Below are 17,184 nucleotides of genomic sequence, written 5' to 3' on the forward strand. Positions count from 1 at the left end.
AAATTCATTACCACTTATCATACTACCAGTTGAGCTGGAGACTGTTGATTTCTTTTTTTTTTTTTTTTTTTTTGCTGTACGCGGGCCTTTCAGCCCTGTGGCCTCTCCCGTTGCGGAGCACAGGCTCCGGACGCGCAGGCTCAGCGGCCATGGCTCACGGGCCCAGCTGCTCCGCTGCATGTGGGATCCTCCCGGACCAGGGCACGAATCCATGTCCCCTGCATCATCAGGCGGACTCTCAACCACTGCGCCACCAGGGAAGCCCACATTTTTTTTTAACATCTTATTGGAGTATAATTGCTTTACATTGTTGTGTTAGTTCCTGCTGTATAACAAAGTGAATCAGCTATACATATACATATATCCCCATATCCCCTCCCTCTTGCGTCTCCCTCCAACCCTCCCTATCCCACCCCTCTAGGTGGTCACAAAGCACCGAGCTGATTTTTTTACATTATCACCAAACCCAGGGTTATATATATCTTTATGTTCTTTGTTAATTTGCAACTGCTCCTTTCTCTATGTGCCCTGAAGTGTAGAAAGTTCATATTCCAAACAACTCATGGGAAAGATGGCATTGTCACTGTTCAGACAAAGAATAAGAGAGCAGGGAGGGCCCACAGCTTGAACAGATGGCCTGGTATTAAGTGTTGATAGAGAGGAAGGAAGGCACTTTCACTAACCTTGTATTCATTTACTTCACTAAGGAGAACAGTCTTCAAACTGGAAGGTGTTCAACCAACAAAAGAAGAATTTGGGTGCTCTTCTAAATGAGTTCAAAACTATTGTTTAAAATAAATTATACCCTAGGATAAGGAAAAATCAGGAGGAACTAGAAGTTTGGAACATTGTAAGCACCTTTAAGGGTAGGAGTGTTTTCTTCAAATATCAGAAGGATATTATTGCCAAAAGGGATGAAATTTATTCTTTGTTATTCTAGGGACCAACTGTACTGATTGAGCATGGAATAAATGGGGCTAGAGATTTCAACTCACGTTCACAAATTGGTGGCTCTGAATCCCAAAAGACAGTATTGCCTGAGATAATACATTCAGCAGCGGAGTGACCAATGAGTTGATACCTGAAACCAAAAATGAAAAATAGGCATGCTGTACACATCCCATCAATTTCCTCAGCATGCATACATGCATGGCAAATCTGAAAGGCAACAATCTGAAAGAAGTTCAAGGACTAGCCTAAACTCCACCTATTTTATCTGGCTTTTCTTCTCTTTTTCTATCCTCTCACGTTGAAAGGAATATTTCCTCTTTAATTCCTCATGGCTCACTCTGCTTCTTAATTTCTTGGTTTCATTTTGGATTGTACCCAGTACCTAAATAAAACAATACTTTTGTAGACCTGCCTGATAATTTTCTTCTTAAAATGTTTTTTCTTATATTATTATTGTTACTTAATTTTCTTTTTGCATTTTCCTGATATACATAAATATACATATTGTATATTAACACTGCTATGTCATTTTAGTTTAGGCATGTTCCTTGTAAATACAACAAGATTTGTGATGCTTTTGAACCTATTTGGAAACTTGTTTTTCAACAGGGATATTAAACCATTCAAATTTACTGAACTAAGTGGTATGGTTGATCTTGCTTTTGTCATCACTTCATAATGTTCCTTCATAATGTTCAATGGTAAGTACATAGCAGTGAACACAACAGATCTGCCCCAAATATAAGGGGGCTTATTTCTGGTGAATGAGATGGATACAGTCCATGCTATTCCTTTTTCTTCCCTCTCATTTGCTACATGAACCAGACAGGTGAACTTCTTTCAGTTGTTCTAATAATTTGGAAGCTAAATAACTGATTTTCATTCCTTTGAAATTTCATTTCATGTGTTATATATTGGATTGGCCAAAAAGTTCATTCAGGTTTTTCCACTACATCCTATGGAAAAACCTAAGTGAACTTTTTGGCCCACCCAATACATACACAACACAGGTATTCAAACCTATTTTCTCAATTTTGGTGTCAAAATATATACAGTCTACCCATCTCCTATGTAATAAAATTCTAGACTGTTTTTTTTTTTTTGCTTTCTTCCATTTTCTAGTTTTATGGATATATTTTATGACTTCAGAAATTGTTATTAGATTAGGATTACATTGTCAAGTTTCACTTTTTAACAATTAGTTCTGTCATTGTATTAAGTTTTATAACTTTGTTGAAAATATTTGAACTTTTTTTAAAATTTGTTTTTCTTTTGTTTGATTTTTGGCAATTTTCTACCTCACCAGCATTTATCATTATCCTTTAAGAAAATACTTATGGATTGCCTGAGTTTATCTTTTTCCTTCTCCCAGGAAGTATGCTTCCTGGAAAGTACACAGGTGTGATTTTTAGGTACTTGCTTATCCTTTACTGTACATCTGTAGCCTCTAGATGTGAATACTAGCTTAGCTCATTAGAAACTCCATCTTCTGCAATTTAGTGATGTGAAGGATCAATGTGATATCAATACAAATTAATTTCTTTTGCAGCTATTATAGTTTACTAATTTCCTTTCTGCATTCTTGAGGTTTTTTTCATAATCCCTGAAATACAGATGATTCCCTAGTGATGGCTAAATATGGGCTTATTGTTTTCCCTTCTGGAATTTCTGTTACATATAATTTGAATCCCAGTACTCCTTTATACATATCTTCTCTTTTCTCTTCTTCTTCATCCTTTTCCACTTACTTTTGGGAGAATTTGATTAATTTGTCTTCTTACCCTCTGCTTTAATTTTCTACAGTTCAGTGTGTTTATCACAGAATTTTTCTTTAGTTTGACAGTTGTGCTTTTCATTCATATGCAAACATTCTCTATTTCCGAAATAGTTTCACAGAAACAGCGTGCAACTGAATCTTGTTAAAAACGTAAACAGGAGATTTTTCTAAAAGTTTCTCTTATTTCTTGGAAGTAACTCTACTTTGTAAGAGGACATTTCTTGTGATTTTTCAGATTGCTCTTTTTACATTAATTTCCTGTAACATATCATAAGCACAATGGTTTTCTATTTTATGCCATTGAGAGGTTCACTCTTATTCCGTAATACAATATAAAGAGGGTACAGACAGAGAATTTATAGATTGTACTTAAAAATGCTCAGAGAAAGACAGAAGTGTTTAGATTTATGCTAATTTCACTTTGTCAGATTATAGGTACTATGATCTGTAAGGCCTTGGTTAGCAAATATGCTGAAGGCCACAAGTTCCTTTTCAGTGTTTATCATGGCAGTGCAAATTTAGCCCATATTCTCTAACTGGTTCAGCTGCTCCCACTGGGAGTGAGGTTGAGACTGAGCAAGGGTAAGCACCAAAAGTGGGACTGCTGTCCAGTAAACACTTTATGTCTGACATTTTCACAGGGGACTCTGTTATGGGTTGAACAGTGTTCCCCAAAACGTATGTTGAGGGCTTCCCTGGTGGCGCAGTGGTTGAGAGTCCGCCTGCCGATGCAGGGAACGTGGGTTCGTGCCCCGGTCCGGGAAGATCCCACATGCCGCGGAGTGGCTGGGCCCGTGAGCCATGGTCGCTGAGCCTGCACGTCCGGAGCCTGTGCTCCACAATGGGAGAGGCCACAACAGTGAGAGGCCCGTGTACCGAAAAAAAAAAAATTAAGAAAAACAAAACCAAAAAGTATGTCGAAGCCCTAGCCCTCAATCCCCACGAATGTGACCTTATTTGGAAATAGGGCCTTTGCAGATATAATCATGTTAAGATGAGGTCATTAAGGTGGGCCCTAATCCAATATGACTGGAGTCCTTATAAAAAGAGAGAACTTTGGACATAGACCCACACAGAGAGGAGAGTGCCATGTGAAGACACAGACACAGAATGAAGATGGCTATGGGAAGACAGAGGGAAAAACGGGAGTGATGCACCACATGCCAAGGAAGCCCTGAGGTTACCATAATCTGGAAGAGGCAAGGAGGGATCCTCCCTCAGAGGCTTTGGAGGGGACATGTCCTGCTGACACCTTGATTTTGGACCTCTAACCTCCAGAACCTTGAGAGAATAAATTTTTGTTGCTGTTTTGAGCTACCCAGTTTGTCCTACTTTGTTATGGCAGCCCTAGCAAACAAATAGTGCAGTTAACCTTATAAGATCTGCTTTCTACACAGTGGCTCTGTGGCCTTCCCTTTCTTTCAGCAATGTCTGCTCTGGGTAAGGGCTGTTTGTATGGTTTGACTATGCCCTCCCCGAAATTTCTTCCTTTCTACCTGGTGAATACCTCACTTTTCCTGTATGTACTGTCCTGGTTTCCAGCAAGGAGACAGATTTCCCCTCAAATCTTATCATACCTTTGTCCATTTCAATTAGGAGTTAAACACCTATGTTCAAGCTTCTTGAGAACAGATGGTAATAGCCTAGTCCTCTTGTCCAAGATATGACCAGAAGGTAGTATCGCTGTCCTGGAACTCTTGAACCAAGAGATGTTCCTGCCTACTCACCCTCTATTACAAGAAAACTTGATTCTGGGTCCGAACTGGGTGTCTGTATCTATGTGCACCACACCATTCACAGGGTCTGGAGGAGTTTTACATGATTTACCTTGGGAAAGAAAGAGAATTTTGGAGCCAGGAAGAGTAATTTGAACTTTTGTTAGTGTATAACAAGTTAGTCCCCACCTGACTGTAGCTTTCTGAAGAGCATATGAAATTCTGATGGTTCTACCGATTTTGCCACCTTGAGGAACCTCACCAGAATGCCTCAGGATCAGCCACCCACTAAGCACCACTTTCAAAGAGACCTCCCCTCTAAATCTCTCCTATCTTTGCCTCAAATCTCTTATCAAAATATAAAGGTCATTTGTGGCCTTATATCCCACCAGTATAAAATTTTTTACTACCTGGTTATTCAAACAGTTTATGTCTCCTTACAAATTTTTTTCCTGATCTGGAGTAATTCATTATTCACTTCCCCATAAAAAAATGGAGTTCTCCTGCAAATATTCCTTGAAACATTCTCAGGAGATAAGCATTTCAACCAATAATTAGGGGTGACCTACAAGACCAACTCTTACCTCCACCTATGTGAACATGTTTGACAAAGTTTTCTTATCTCTAAAATTTGGAGAAATTAAATAAGATCCTATAGATACTTTGACGAACATAGGAACGCTCCAATGCAGGGCTTACTCACGTTTACAGACATCTTTGGCACTTGACCACATGAGGTTTTGTAGACACGTGATAGAGAATGACTTCCTGTGGTACTCAGGGCGGCATTCATACTTTAAAGATGTCCCAATGGGAAACTCAGATTCATTGGTCTGGATTTTCAACTTGGCAAATTGAAAATGATCTGGTGTGTTACAGTGACCTAGAGACCAAAAAATCAAGAACATCAGAGTTAACAAAAAGATACCCAATGCCATTCTTCCTTTTCTCTTTCTTGTTAGATATGATATCAGAACAAAAGAAACTTTTAGTTGTGGAAAGATAATTTCCTTGTAATCTTTGAAGGGAAAGTTACATTAGCATGTGCCCATTAGAAAATATACTATCTGGAAGGCTATTTTGATATCTGGGCATTTTACTCATATTATTTACTGTAAAAGAAAGCTTCAATTCAATTTTTCACATTTTTAGGGAGACAGAGGAGTGTTTCTGCCCAGGTTACACCTGGTCTGGTTTCTTTGTACTTCAGTGCATCAAAACCCATGCTTACAAGCAAGAATGGAGAACTCAAGATGTTTTTTGAAACTAGGAAGCAGCCACCAACTTTCTAGGTCTGATTCCTAAGCTGGCCATTTCAACACAACAAGGAAATAAACAGCATCTCCTCAAAATAAAAACAACAACAACAAAACAAAAACAGAAACAGTGTTTGAAGTGTATGTTGAATCAAATTCTAGCTTTAGCTCCAAGCCCCTACACCTAAAGCTCTAGGTTTGAGAAGTAAAAACTCACTTTGGATTCAAGTAGTATGAAATCAAAAAAGTGTATATGTTTGGAAGAATAGAAATCGTTTCCACTTGGTTTTGACAATAACTTCTCTTTTAGTTTCTATTCCAGCTGTCCTCCACCTCCCTTTCAATTATTTTTTCAAATAGTAAAAGCTATGCTAGAGCCAATTCTGCACCCAGATAATTCTCTGTATGAAGACTTGCAAACCAATTTCTCATTTCTTTAACATACAATTAAGTGATTTTTCTCAATATGAAAATTTGGCTTATTTTCAAGGTGGCTTCACAGGAAATACATCCATCTATATTGCCTGTTTCTTTTTTATTTTAGAGTTTGAATATTAGCTATACTAGCTTCTAGTTCAAGGAGTCCCCTTATGACTAAAACCTACTACCTAAGGCCAAATCACACATGAAGATGGTGTGGTAGGTCTCCAAGTCTAAAAAATCTAGCTGATAAAACTAGGACTGCCATCTCAGGATAGGGTACTGGTGAAAAAGTCATAGAACTTAGGGGAAGATTGCCTTTCACTGCCGATTCAGTGAATCTGAACTAGGTTTCTGTATTTGTAAACAGGCTCATAGGGACACCCCAAACTGAAGCCATGGTGTTACAGAAGGAGAGTGAGGGCAAAAATGACTTCTGAATCTCCATTCTTGGTCCCTTTCCTTTTAGAACTGTTCTTTTATTTCAGAGTTCCTCAGCAGTCAGTATGTTATGCCGGGACTAGGGTCACTTCTGACAATTTACTTTCCCCTTCCGTCTTCACTTCCTGAGTGTGCGTGTCATAGTGGTATTGGTTACTTTAGGATACCTTCTCTAGACCTTAGAAATACATACTCTATTTTGCATTTTTCCCTTGAGTTCACATTGCTTTGCTTTTTCTTTCCACCAAAGAGGGAAAACTTCAACAGCTGAAATTAGTGTGGGGCTAAGGAGCAAGTAAGCCTTATCTTAACTTAGAACTTAGCCCATACTGGCTGAAAGAATCTTTGTGTTTTGTCTACAATGCAGCCCAGTTTTCAGAGAGAACACACAGTGGTCTCTGGCCAAATAGGTAATTAAAAGCGATTTTGCCAGGCTTTGTTCTCTGCTGGTCTGTGCTTCTCTCCAAAACCTGTGAAGATGGTACAACCTAAGCTAGTTAAAGTTCATAGGTATTTGCTTTCAGTTCCTATGCTTTGAAAACATTTTCCTCCTAATTCTAATTAGAACTAGAACCGTCACCCACTTCCTCCATCTCTTTTCACCAGCCCTCTAGAAGCAAAGATCATCAGAATCTTACATGTTGATGTATCTTAAAACCATTTATTATTGATTTGGCATTTAATTGTATCAAGTGCACAAATAAACACCACATTGTAATTACGGAAACTTGGAGAGTCTGGTTTAGATATTCTGAATCCATTTGGAATGTGGGGTAGCGCGCACGAACCTGGAAGTCCACAGCGAGGGGCGAGGCTGCTCCAAACTCCGTTCCCTTGACTGTCACTGGTACAGCGGATGGTGCTCTCCCCAGTGAGTCTGAAGATCATCCCTCTCTCTGGGTGCGGGTCACATGTGTAAGTGACTTCTTTTCCAAAAGGAAAGACTTCCAGAGGTTTTCCTGTGTGTCTCCCATTAAGGATATCAGGAGGATTTGGACACAAGATTTCTGGAAAGAAGGCAAAAGCTCTAAGTTTCATTGATGAGTTTTCACCAGAGGTAATCTATAGTCATTGGGTGTTATGATTGGTACTACCTAAAAACATCGAATGGACTAAATGAAGTGAGATTTCAATCCCATTTTTTTTTAATTGAAAAAGTACAAAAGAATTTGCCAATCCTGAATCTTCCAGACTTTTTAAGTTTTCTGGATGACAGAAACTTTACACCTTTAATTACGTACCAAAACTTTTAAAGAAGAAAAAGAATCTATTGGAGAGTAACTCATTCATTTAATCAACACATATTAATTGGGCACTTATTCTGTGTCAGCCACTCATCAGGGCCAGCTGGATAAAATGGTGAAGAGCACAGATAAAGTCTCTGTCCTCCAGGGAACTTACATTCTCAGGAAATATTTCTACAATGTATTCCATATGTACTAATCACCTAATCATATGAAACCTTTCCTTAATAACTTACCCATAGTGACCATAAATTGATTATGACAGTAGTGCTGTCACAATGAATTGAAACATATATGGTTCATTGTAAAAACTCTAAATGATCCAGACTGTTTTGTTGTTATTGGTTTTTTTGATGCATGGGATTGCTTATTATTTTTTTTATTTCTTTACTTTCCATCAGGCTTCAAATTGTTACTGCTTTCTGGTATCTGCTTGTCTGTTTAAACAGTCCTTTCCTTACTTCTATTTAGTGTTTCTTATTAGGCTTGGGATTTGGAAGAAGCTACTTAAATTAGAAAGAGTCATGAAAAATAAGAGAAATAGTACAATCAATAACTGAGCTCTAACCCATGCCAGTGGACAGCCATTTGTCATGTTACTTCAATGAAAGTTGGGTTTCTTGGATGACAGGATCTATACAGAAGTTATTTTTTTTTTTTTTTTTTTTTTCAGTTTGCGAGCCTCTCACTGTTGTGGCCTCCCCCATTGCGGAGCACAGGCTCCGGATGCATAGGCTCAGCGGCCATGGCTCACGGGCCCAGCCGCTCCGCGGCATGTAGAATCTTCCCGGACCGGGGCACGAACCCGCGTCCCCTGCATCGGCAGGCGGACTCTCAACCATTGCGCCACCAGGGAAGCCCCAGAAGTTATTTTTTTAAATAAAGTTTTACTATAAAATGCATCATAGGAGAACCGAGCAGATTTCTTGCAACATAAACATTTTAGTAAAATTTGGATTATTTTTAAATGTATATATTTTCCAATCTTTAGGATCAAGTGATGAGGCAAAGTCCTATCTTCTATTGGGGAAAATACAAATGGGTAGACTAGGAGAAATCAGTGGTGGCATTGCATATAGGAGACTCATTTTTTAATCAGCTTATTATTTCTGAATCTTTCAGCATAATTTATTTAGATACAAGTTTTGAGAGTTTAAGGAGTCTTAAACTGCTCACCCTGTGTAATGCTGTTCCCCACTTTCCCCTCATTTCTGCATTGCTCTGACCTATCATCTCCATAAGATTTAGTTTATTTTCTTTCTTGTACATCTCCCCACTTGAGTATAAATAACATGGGACAGGGAGTTTGCTCATCTTGTTCACTGCTATAAGACCGGTGCCTGGAAGAACGTCAAGCACATAGTATGTGCTCAATAAATAACTGAATGAATGAATGTTTCATATTTGTATATTAGCAAACAGACAGGAATATTGTAGAGTGACTGCACCTTGATGGCATAAAAAAGAAAAAGAAAGAAGGAAGGAAGGAAAAAAGAAAGAAAGAACAAAATTTGTCAAAGCTTCACATTAGCTAATCTCTCCTCATTCAGAGACAAACTACAGCAGGATTTATCACGTAAAACAAAGAATTCTAAATGACAGAGACTGATCAGATGTTTCTCAAAACACATGATGCACAAGAAAGTGCATCACAACAAATTGATCCACAATAAAATACTATTAAAATAAGCAACTATTTATAAATAATTCAGATTAGAAAACAGAAGAACCACGGCTGGGGAGGCCATGGGTCAAATTACCAAATAGATTAAAGGGAGAGATTGGCCTGAAGTGTTATCCCTTCTACTCACGTTCACACACAGGAACGCTGCTGTTCCAAAGGCTTTCCATTCCAACCAAGACACAGTAACTAGCAGAACTGCCTTTTAATTGGAATCTAAGGAAGAAAATGGTAGTGAATGTGAGCTGCTTAAGCCAAAATGCCATTCCATTTTCAAAAATCTCAGCATTTTGAGGCTCTGAAACCAGCAGGTGGCAGAGGTTCAGAGGCCACATCGATCTGGAGAAGTCACAGCTTCCAGTGAGGGAGAACAGCAAAGCACAGTCACTTGGTCACATAATATAGTCCCAGCCTAAGTTGAAGAAGGCAGTTGTAGCATAGCTGCCATCTCCGTGATCCTGGACCTAGGCTCAGCGAAATCAGTCTCTCACTGAGCATCCCGTGGTAAAGCTGATAAATCTACTCATAGTCATTATTGGAATAAAACATCCTCCAAGTGACGACACTGGAACAGCTAGTAAAACAGCTCCCAGTTTGGACTAGACAAGCAGAGAATAACTGGAAAGAGAACAAAGATTGTTCTTTTGTCTCTATATTTGTGATGGTTACGCAGAAGGCTCACAACAGCACGCTGGGCTACGGAAGAATAAGCGTGAATATTCTGGGGGGAAAAACGAAAGGAGATTGGAAATGACTCTTGTACAAGATCCTCCAAATTTCTCAATGTATGTTGGACCCTGATGGTTCCTAAATTTTATTTGGTGCCTGTCAAGGATTCTTTGGAACATTTTGAGATCAGATACTTTGTTGCCCATGCTTGATACTTCCCATGTAGAGATGTGCATGCTGTGTAAGGTCAAGGGAATGACCTTACTTAAAACTAATATCAGCCACCATAATACCATTTCAGAGCCCTTGGCCTGTTATCAACCAAGTGATATACGATTGGATTTAAAATGCTTATTCTTATACTTTCTCTCATTACAAAATTCACTTTTGATGGTTAAAAAATTTTCTGAAATAATTCTTAAATGATCTTATTTTTAATAAGACTTTTGTCACATATCAAACTTTTTCTGGAACTCTCCAAATTACTCTTTTTCTTTTATGCTTGGAAAATATGATTTTTTCACTTAATGTGTCACCTATGTATACTCTTAAACAGTAGTTGTATTTGTGTTTAAGCATGCCATTTAATATACGTTTCAGTTTTTCCTTCATATCTTATGTTATTAGTTCCACCTGTTCCTACTCTTTTTTTGTGTGTGTGTGTGGTATGTGGGCCTCTCACTGTTGTGGCCTCTCCCGTTGCGGAGCACAGGCTCCGGACGCGCAGGCTCAGCCGCCATGGCTCACGGGCCCAGCCGCTCCGCAGCATGTGGGATCTTCCCGGACTGGGGCACAAACCCGTGTCCCCTGCATCGGCAGGTGGACTCTCAACCACTGTGCCACCAGGGAAGCCCTGTTCCTACTCTTAACTTCCCATACACACTCCCCAAATTTAACATCCCTGAGTATTTCCTATTTTAAAAATCACACTAAATCTTCCCTTTTTGAATTAACCTCAATTTCAGTGTTCAGTAGGCCAGGCAAACTCACACTCACCCCTCATCACAAACGAAGGATACTTTTGCTCCAAGCTGAAAATTAATTGGAAAGAGTACATGTCCATTAGGTAACTGGTCCAGGAAGGCAGCACATGATTTCACTAGGAAAAAAAAATATACACACACAGGGGTGAGATGTCTGTGAGGGGCAAAGAGACTGATCCACAAACCGGATGACAGTATAGGCACCTGCACATTTGGGGGCTGACGGGCTCCAGTCTCCCTGGGGCGTACAATGCAGAGAAGCAGCCCCTCTGAGATCATAGCCAGGCTCACAGCTGTAGAACACTTCCTGCCCAGGAGAAAAGTTGTTCTTGTGGCTTGGGGTGGTGTGTTTACCATGCAGGACTTTTGGAGGTGGCTGACATACTAGGGAAAGAGAACCAAAGTGCTGTTAATTGTGTGAAAATAACTTTTCCTCAGTGGTAAACTGGCTAAGAGAATCATAATCATAAATCTATTTGTTTTTAAAAATCTGGTAGACTAACACCCTCTCGTTTTATTGATGGTAAAATTGAACACAGAGAGAGAAACAGAGACAGAGACTAAGAGAGAAAGAAAGAGAGAGAGAGAGAGTCTTGCAAAAAGTCATAGAACTGATACACTGCAGGACAGTGACTAGAACTGAGACATCTTCAGTTCATGGTTTTCCATCTAAAGTACACACCCAAGATGACACAACAAACAGTTCCCCTCCACAATTCTTCTTGTTACCGTTCACTTAGTACACAGTTATTAGATTGATGGATTTTTATTTTTATATTTATTTTTATTGGCATCACCAATTTATATCCACCTTTTTGGCAATAAGGAATTCTTGAGCCCAAATCTCATCCAACAGATTTCCTAATCACCTATCACACTCTGCTGTGACAAACAAGATTCATACATCTCTTCTCATCTCTTTCCAGCTCCTCTCCAGTGGTCACGCCACCTGACATGGGTTGGTGGAGAAGATAAGTCTCCTTTCTGCACTCTACAGGGCCAGGTCCTGTTTAACCATTCACTTCATTCCAATGAGAAGATGGGCAACTATTGAATGAAATCTTCTAAAAAACCTACAGCCCTCACAATGAGAGTGCATATTCCATACCATATGCTGTAACTGAGCCTCTGTCTCTTTATACAGTTGGTTTGAACTCAGAATCAGAATGCACTTGAATCTCCTAAATTATATAAAACTGTAGTAACATGAAAAGTCATTTCATTTTGGCTTAGATCAGGTCAGTTTCTCTCTCTGGACTTTAGTTTTCTCAAGTATAAAATGGGGCATTGGACTAGAATACATGACTCCCTTAAGGACTCTGTAAATACTCTGATGCTGTAACACCCAATTTCAGGGCTCATCACTCCCCTGTTTTCCTTGATTAATAAATGCACTGTGATGTGATAATTTAAGTGCTGTGCTGGTTAAATCTCTGTTGACTCCCAGCCTTACACTTCTGCATTCTCCTTTGACTGCTGGGGCCAGAAGCCTGAAAGTACAACTGCTAATCTTCCTTGCCAGCTGGGTCCTGGTTAAGCTCTGACAATTGGAGGCATATATACTAAATTAAAAAGTAGGAAGATGATAGAAGTCATTCTTCTTGTAAAGGAGGCTCAGGAAGTGGCAACTGATGGCTCTTCCTTAGCAGCAGCAACATTAATTCTATCAGTGCCAATGACTGCAGGCTCCAGCAACCTCAGCTATGTTCTGGCAGCAGCAGCAGATTCTGCAGCATGAAAAGCTGGAGGAAATACCTGCTCAATGAGTGCAGGTGCCTGTGCTCTAGTCCAGGAGGAATAGCAGCCCCTGAGCTCTGGTAACACTGCCTTCCTCCTTTTGCTCTTCCTGCCCTTTTAACATCTTTATATTCTCTTACCTGCACTAAATCCCTCACTCCTTGAAATATCTAGAGTAGCCTTCTATTTCCCTGGCTCTGGAGTCAGGTAGACTTGGGTTCTTGTCTTCACAGAGTGAGTATCTATTTAATCTTGGACAGTTATCTAACCTCTCTAAGACTCACTTTCTCTGTAAAACATGGAAAGAATAGTAACTACCTCATGTCTTTGTTTTAAGAATTAAGTGGGGCTTCCCTGGTGGCACAGTGGTTAAGAATCCGCCTGCCAATGTAGGGGACACAGGTTCGAGCCCTGGTCCATGAAGATCCCAAATGCCGTGGAGCAACTAAGCCCACGAGCCACAACTACTGAGCCTGCAATCTACAGCCCGTGAGCCACTACTACTGAACCCGCGGGCCACAACTAGTGAAGCCCGCGTGCCTAGAGCCCGTGCTCCACAACAAGAGAAGCCACCGCAATAAGAAGCCCGCGCACTGCAAGAAAGAGTAGCCTCTGCTCACCGCAACTAGAGAAAGCCTGAGTGCAGCAACGAAGACCCAATGCAGCCAAAAAATAAACAAATAAATAAATTTAATTTTAAAAAATTAAGTGAATCCATAGATTATATAGCAGTGCCTAACAAGAATAATCAGTCATTACGTATTAGCAGTTACAATACTCAAGAGTAACTAATAAATTTTTTTTAAAAAGATTATTTTAACTGAAAAAAATAAAGAGCTGAAAGATGATGATGTCAGTAGTGACATCCCAAGGAAATTTTACATTCTTTGCCCAGATTTATCTTTGCTTCTGAGTTTGAACACATACACATACACACACACCTGCTTTATTTAATGTTTCCTCCCAAGAAAATTTACCCATCCACATTGCTCACCACACAACCTCCCCCCCAGAACCGACACTAACCTCCTGATCCTCCGACAACTCACATCATTTGTAGGCCCCTTCAAAGCCTCAGTCAGACTCACCCCTGGAGCAGCTGGGCAACTCCGGTCCCCACTTGTTTTGGGCCTGGCATTCAACAGTGGAGGGTCCTTTCATGGCAAAGCCGGGCTGACACCTAAACCTCACGCTTTCACGTAAAGAAAATAAGCTTTTGTTCTCAGACATCCTTATTCCATTTTCAATGACTGGAGGCGTGCATTTATTAGGTGTAATGCACTGAGGGGGAGGGCCACTCCAGATGCCAACTTGATTGTCTTCACTGGTGCAATATATTGACGGCTCACCCACAAGGTCAAACAGCTTCTGCCTTCTCTCTCCAAGATTGCAGCGATAGGTCACCACTGTTCCGTACGGAAAGTATTCTCTGTCGGTGCTAATGAAATCTCCATTGGTGATGGCTGGGGGTGGCCCACAAGGAATGCCTGGGAAAAGGGAAAGCAGTGAATTAAAATAACTAGTGAGAGAAATCAAATGAGTCACTAAATTGTAACTATTTTTACCTTCATTATTTGCTTTTAATCTTTGCTAATGTAGATAAGTTTTTATGAAGTTGTAATTTAGGTGGACATACCTAAGTAGAATTTGAGTATATCTGAGTAAACATGAGAATATTTATGAAACTGTAGACTACTGGATGTTAAACATTTTGAAAATCTAAATGATATAAATGGAAATATAAATTACTAATATACATTAAAGAAGATATAGAAAGCTAGAATAGACCAAGAAACTTGTAAAAATAGAAGAAAAAATTTCACCTATAAGTTCTATCACAGTTTCAAGTAATATATACTTTTAAATGTAATTTCTGGTGTTTCACAAGAGGTAAAGGAGAGAACTTAGTAAGCCATTTTATCAAGCCTAAGTTTGATATCATAATATTATACCCATGTAAAAGTGATCATATAGTAGTCCACCAAAAAAAATGCTAAATACATTTAAAAACATAGAAGTAAGACTAGTATACAGTAGGACATAGTTAGAAAAAATTGTATTGTTCTAACACTATATAGCTGGAACTAAGTAACATCAACCAAAATTCCAAAACACTTAAAATTAAAAATGAAAATTCTTTAGGAAGCTTCTGCTTCTGGTAATGGTAATCTCAATAATTCAAATCAAACATCATTCCACCCATCTCACTCACAGAGAAAAACTAGAAATGCTGGGTAAAATATAAAACATATCAGAATGCATCAGGGTGCTAACTGGTTTCATAGAAGGTTAAAATCCAGGTGAGAGCCAAGCATTTGGGCTACCTTCCCCCCTGGGAAGGTTAGTTGAACCAGGAGGGGGCATTTGATACTGAAATTAAGAATTTGGATAGGATTAGTTGCAGTTTAGACAGAGTTGAAGAAAAATCAATGAATTGGAAACTAGGACAGAAAAAAATATCCAGGACATAACATAGAGACACAAAAGGATTGTAAATAGACAAAAAAGTAACAGAGGAACCATACTTAGAAAAATGTTTAAAGCATTTATTGCCAGAAGACCTACAATACAAAAATGCTTAGAAAGAATTCTTTAGGCTGAAGGAAAATAGTGTCACATTGAACTGATAGAACTGCAATATGGAGGAAGTATAACAGAAAGAGTTAATGTGTAGATAAATATAAATAAATACAATTTTTATAAAAGCAGCAACTATACTGTCTTGTGAGATATATAATATATGTAAAAAAAAACAGTAGAAAACGGCAGAAGGGCATAAATGGAGTTAAACTGCTATGGTTCTTGTATTGTTTAGAAAGTGGTAAAAAGCATTATTTATAATAAATTAGATTATATAATTATAATAGGTTATAATTATAATAAATTAGATTATAATAAATCAGGGATCTATATTGGAGTCTCTAGGATAGCATTAATAAGAAAATAAAGTACAACTAAAATGTTCTTGAGGAGAAAAAAATAGAATAAAAATACTTGATTAATTGTAAAATTTGAGAAACCTATAACTAAATAACCTATAACTATAGTTAGTTTAAACCTAACTATATCAGTAACTATATTAATCTGAAATGTCCTAAACATTCTAATTAAAAGCAAAGATTTTCAGACTGAATAAAACAACAAAATCTGAGTATATGATGCTTACAAGAGATCAATTTTATTTTATTTTATTTTATTTTTATTTATTTTTTGGATGTGCTGAGCGGCTTGTGGAATTTTAGTTCCCTGACCAGGGATTGAACCCAGTCTCTCAGCAGTGGAAGCACAGAGTCCTAACCACTGGACTGCCAGGGAATTCCCAGGTAAATTTTAAATATAGGACAAAGAATGAATGAAAGTAAAAGATTTGAAACATGTAATACAAAAACAGGAAACAAAAAAAGAAGGCTGGTGTATCTATATTGATATCATACAAAATAGATTTTAAGGCAAGAAATATTATGAAAGGTAAAGAGGGACATTTCATTATGATAAAAGAGTCAATTAAGCAGGAAAATATAATAATTCAAAATTTTCATGCATGTAATAACATAACTTTTAAATTACATAAAGAAAAATCGCTAGAGCTGATAGGAGAGATAGACAAATCCAGTCATATTTGGTGATTGTAGTGGTTTAAATGGTGATTCCCTAAAAAGATATTCCATGTCCTAACGCATGGTACCTGTGAATGTGAACTTATTTGGAAAAAGAGTCTTCGAAGATATAATTAAGTTAAGGATCTTGAGATGAGATCATCTTGGATTAACAGAGTAGATCTTCAATCTAAAGACCAGAGTGTTTGTAAGAGACAGAAGGGAAGGGGACACACACAGAGGAGAAGGCAATGTGCAATGGTGGCAGATATTGGAGTGCTGCATCTATAAGCCAAGGAATGCCAAGGATTACAGCAGCCACCAGGGGTAGGAGAGAGGCACAGGACAGATTCTTTCTCCCAGGAAAAGGAACCAGCCTTGCTGACACCTTGATTTTGGACTGCTGACCTCTGAACTATGAGAGAATAAATTTGTATTGTTTAAAGCTACTAAAGTTGTGGTAATTTGTTATGGCAGCCCTAGGAAAGTAACACAGGTATTTTACACATTCCCATCAATAACTGAGAGAAAAAGTGGAGGAAGAAAAAACACAGTAAATCATATTTTCCTAAGAGACATCTATAGAAAATGACATAAAACAACTACACCTTCTTTTCAAGGGCACATGTAACATTTTACCAAAACTGTCCATATTCTGGGCTATAAAACATGTTTCAAAAAGTTTCAAAGGATTAAAACAAAAGAATGATAACT

The 17,184-nt window shown here is 38.5% G+C and overlaps 1 protein-coding gene across 1 annotated transcript in view; it reads right to left on the reverse strand.

Moving 5' to 3' along the window:
- CR1 (complement C3b/C4b receptor 1 (Knops blood group)) overlaps positions 1 to 17,184 on the reverse strand; it is a 100,903-nt gene that overhangs the window by 41,383 nt on the left and 42,336 nt on the right. The window contains exons 5-12 of the mRNA XM_067032761.1: positions 13,963 to 14,361; positions 11,342 to 11,521; positions 11,151 to 11,253; positions 9,616 to 9,701; positions 7,349 to 7,567; positions 5,147 to 5,326; positions 4,456 to 4,555; positions 996 to 1,081 (exon numbers count right to left, since the gene is read on the reverse strand). Of these exons, the coding sequence (XP_066888862.1) occupies positions 996 to 1,081; positions 4,456 to 4,555; positions 5,147 to 5,326; positions 7,349 to 7,567; positions 9,616 to 9,701; positions 11,151 to 11,253; positions 11,342 to 11,521; positions 13,963 to 14,361 (1,353 nt within the window). The remainder of the gene's footprint in view (positions 1 to 995; positions 1,082 to 4,455; positions 4,556 to 5,146; positions 5,327 to 7,348; positions 7,568 to 9,615; positions 9,702 to 11,150; positions 11,254 to 11,341; positions 11,522 to 13,962; positions 14,362 to 17,184) is intronic.

Source organism: Kogia breviceps, chromosome 1 (assembly GCF_026419965.1).
Source record: "Kogia breviceps isolate mKogBre1 chromosome 1, mKogBre1 haplotype 1, whole genome shotgun sequence".
In the NCBI taxonomy this organism is placed as follows: domain Eukaryota; kingdom Metazoa; phylum Chordata; class Mammalia; order Artiodactyla; family Physeteridae; genus Kogia; species Kogia breviceps.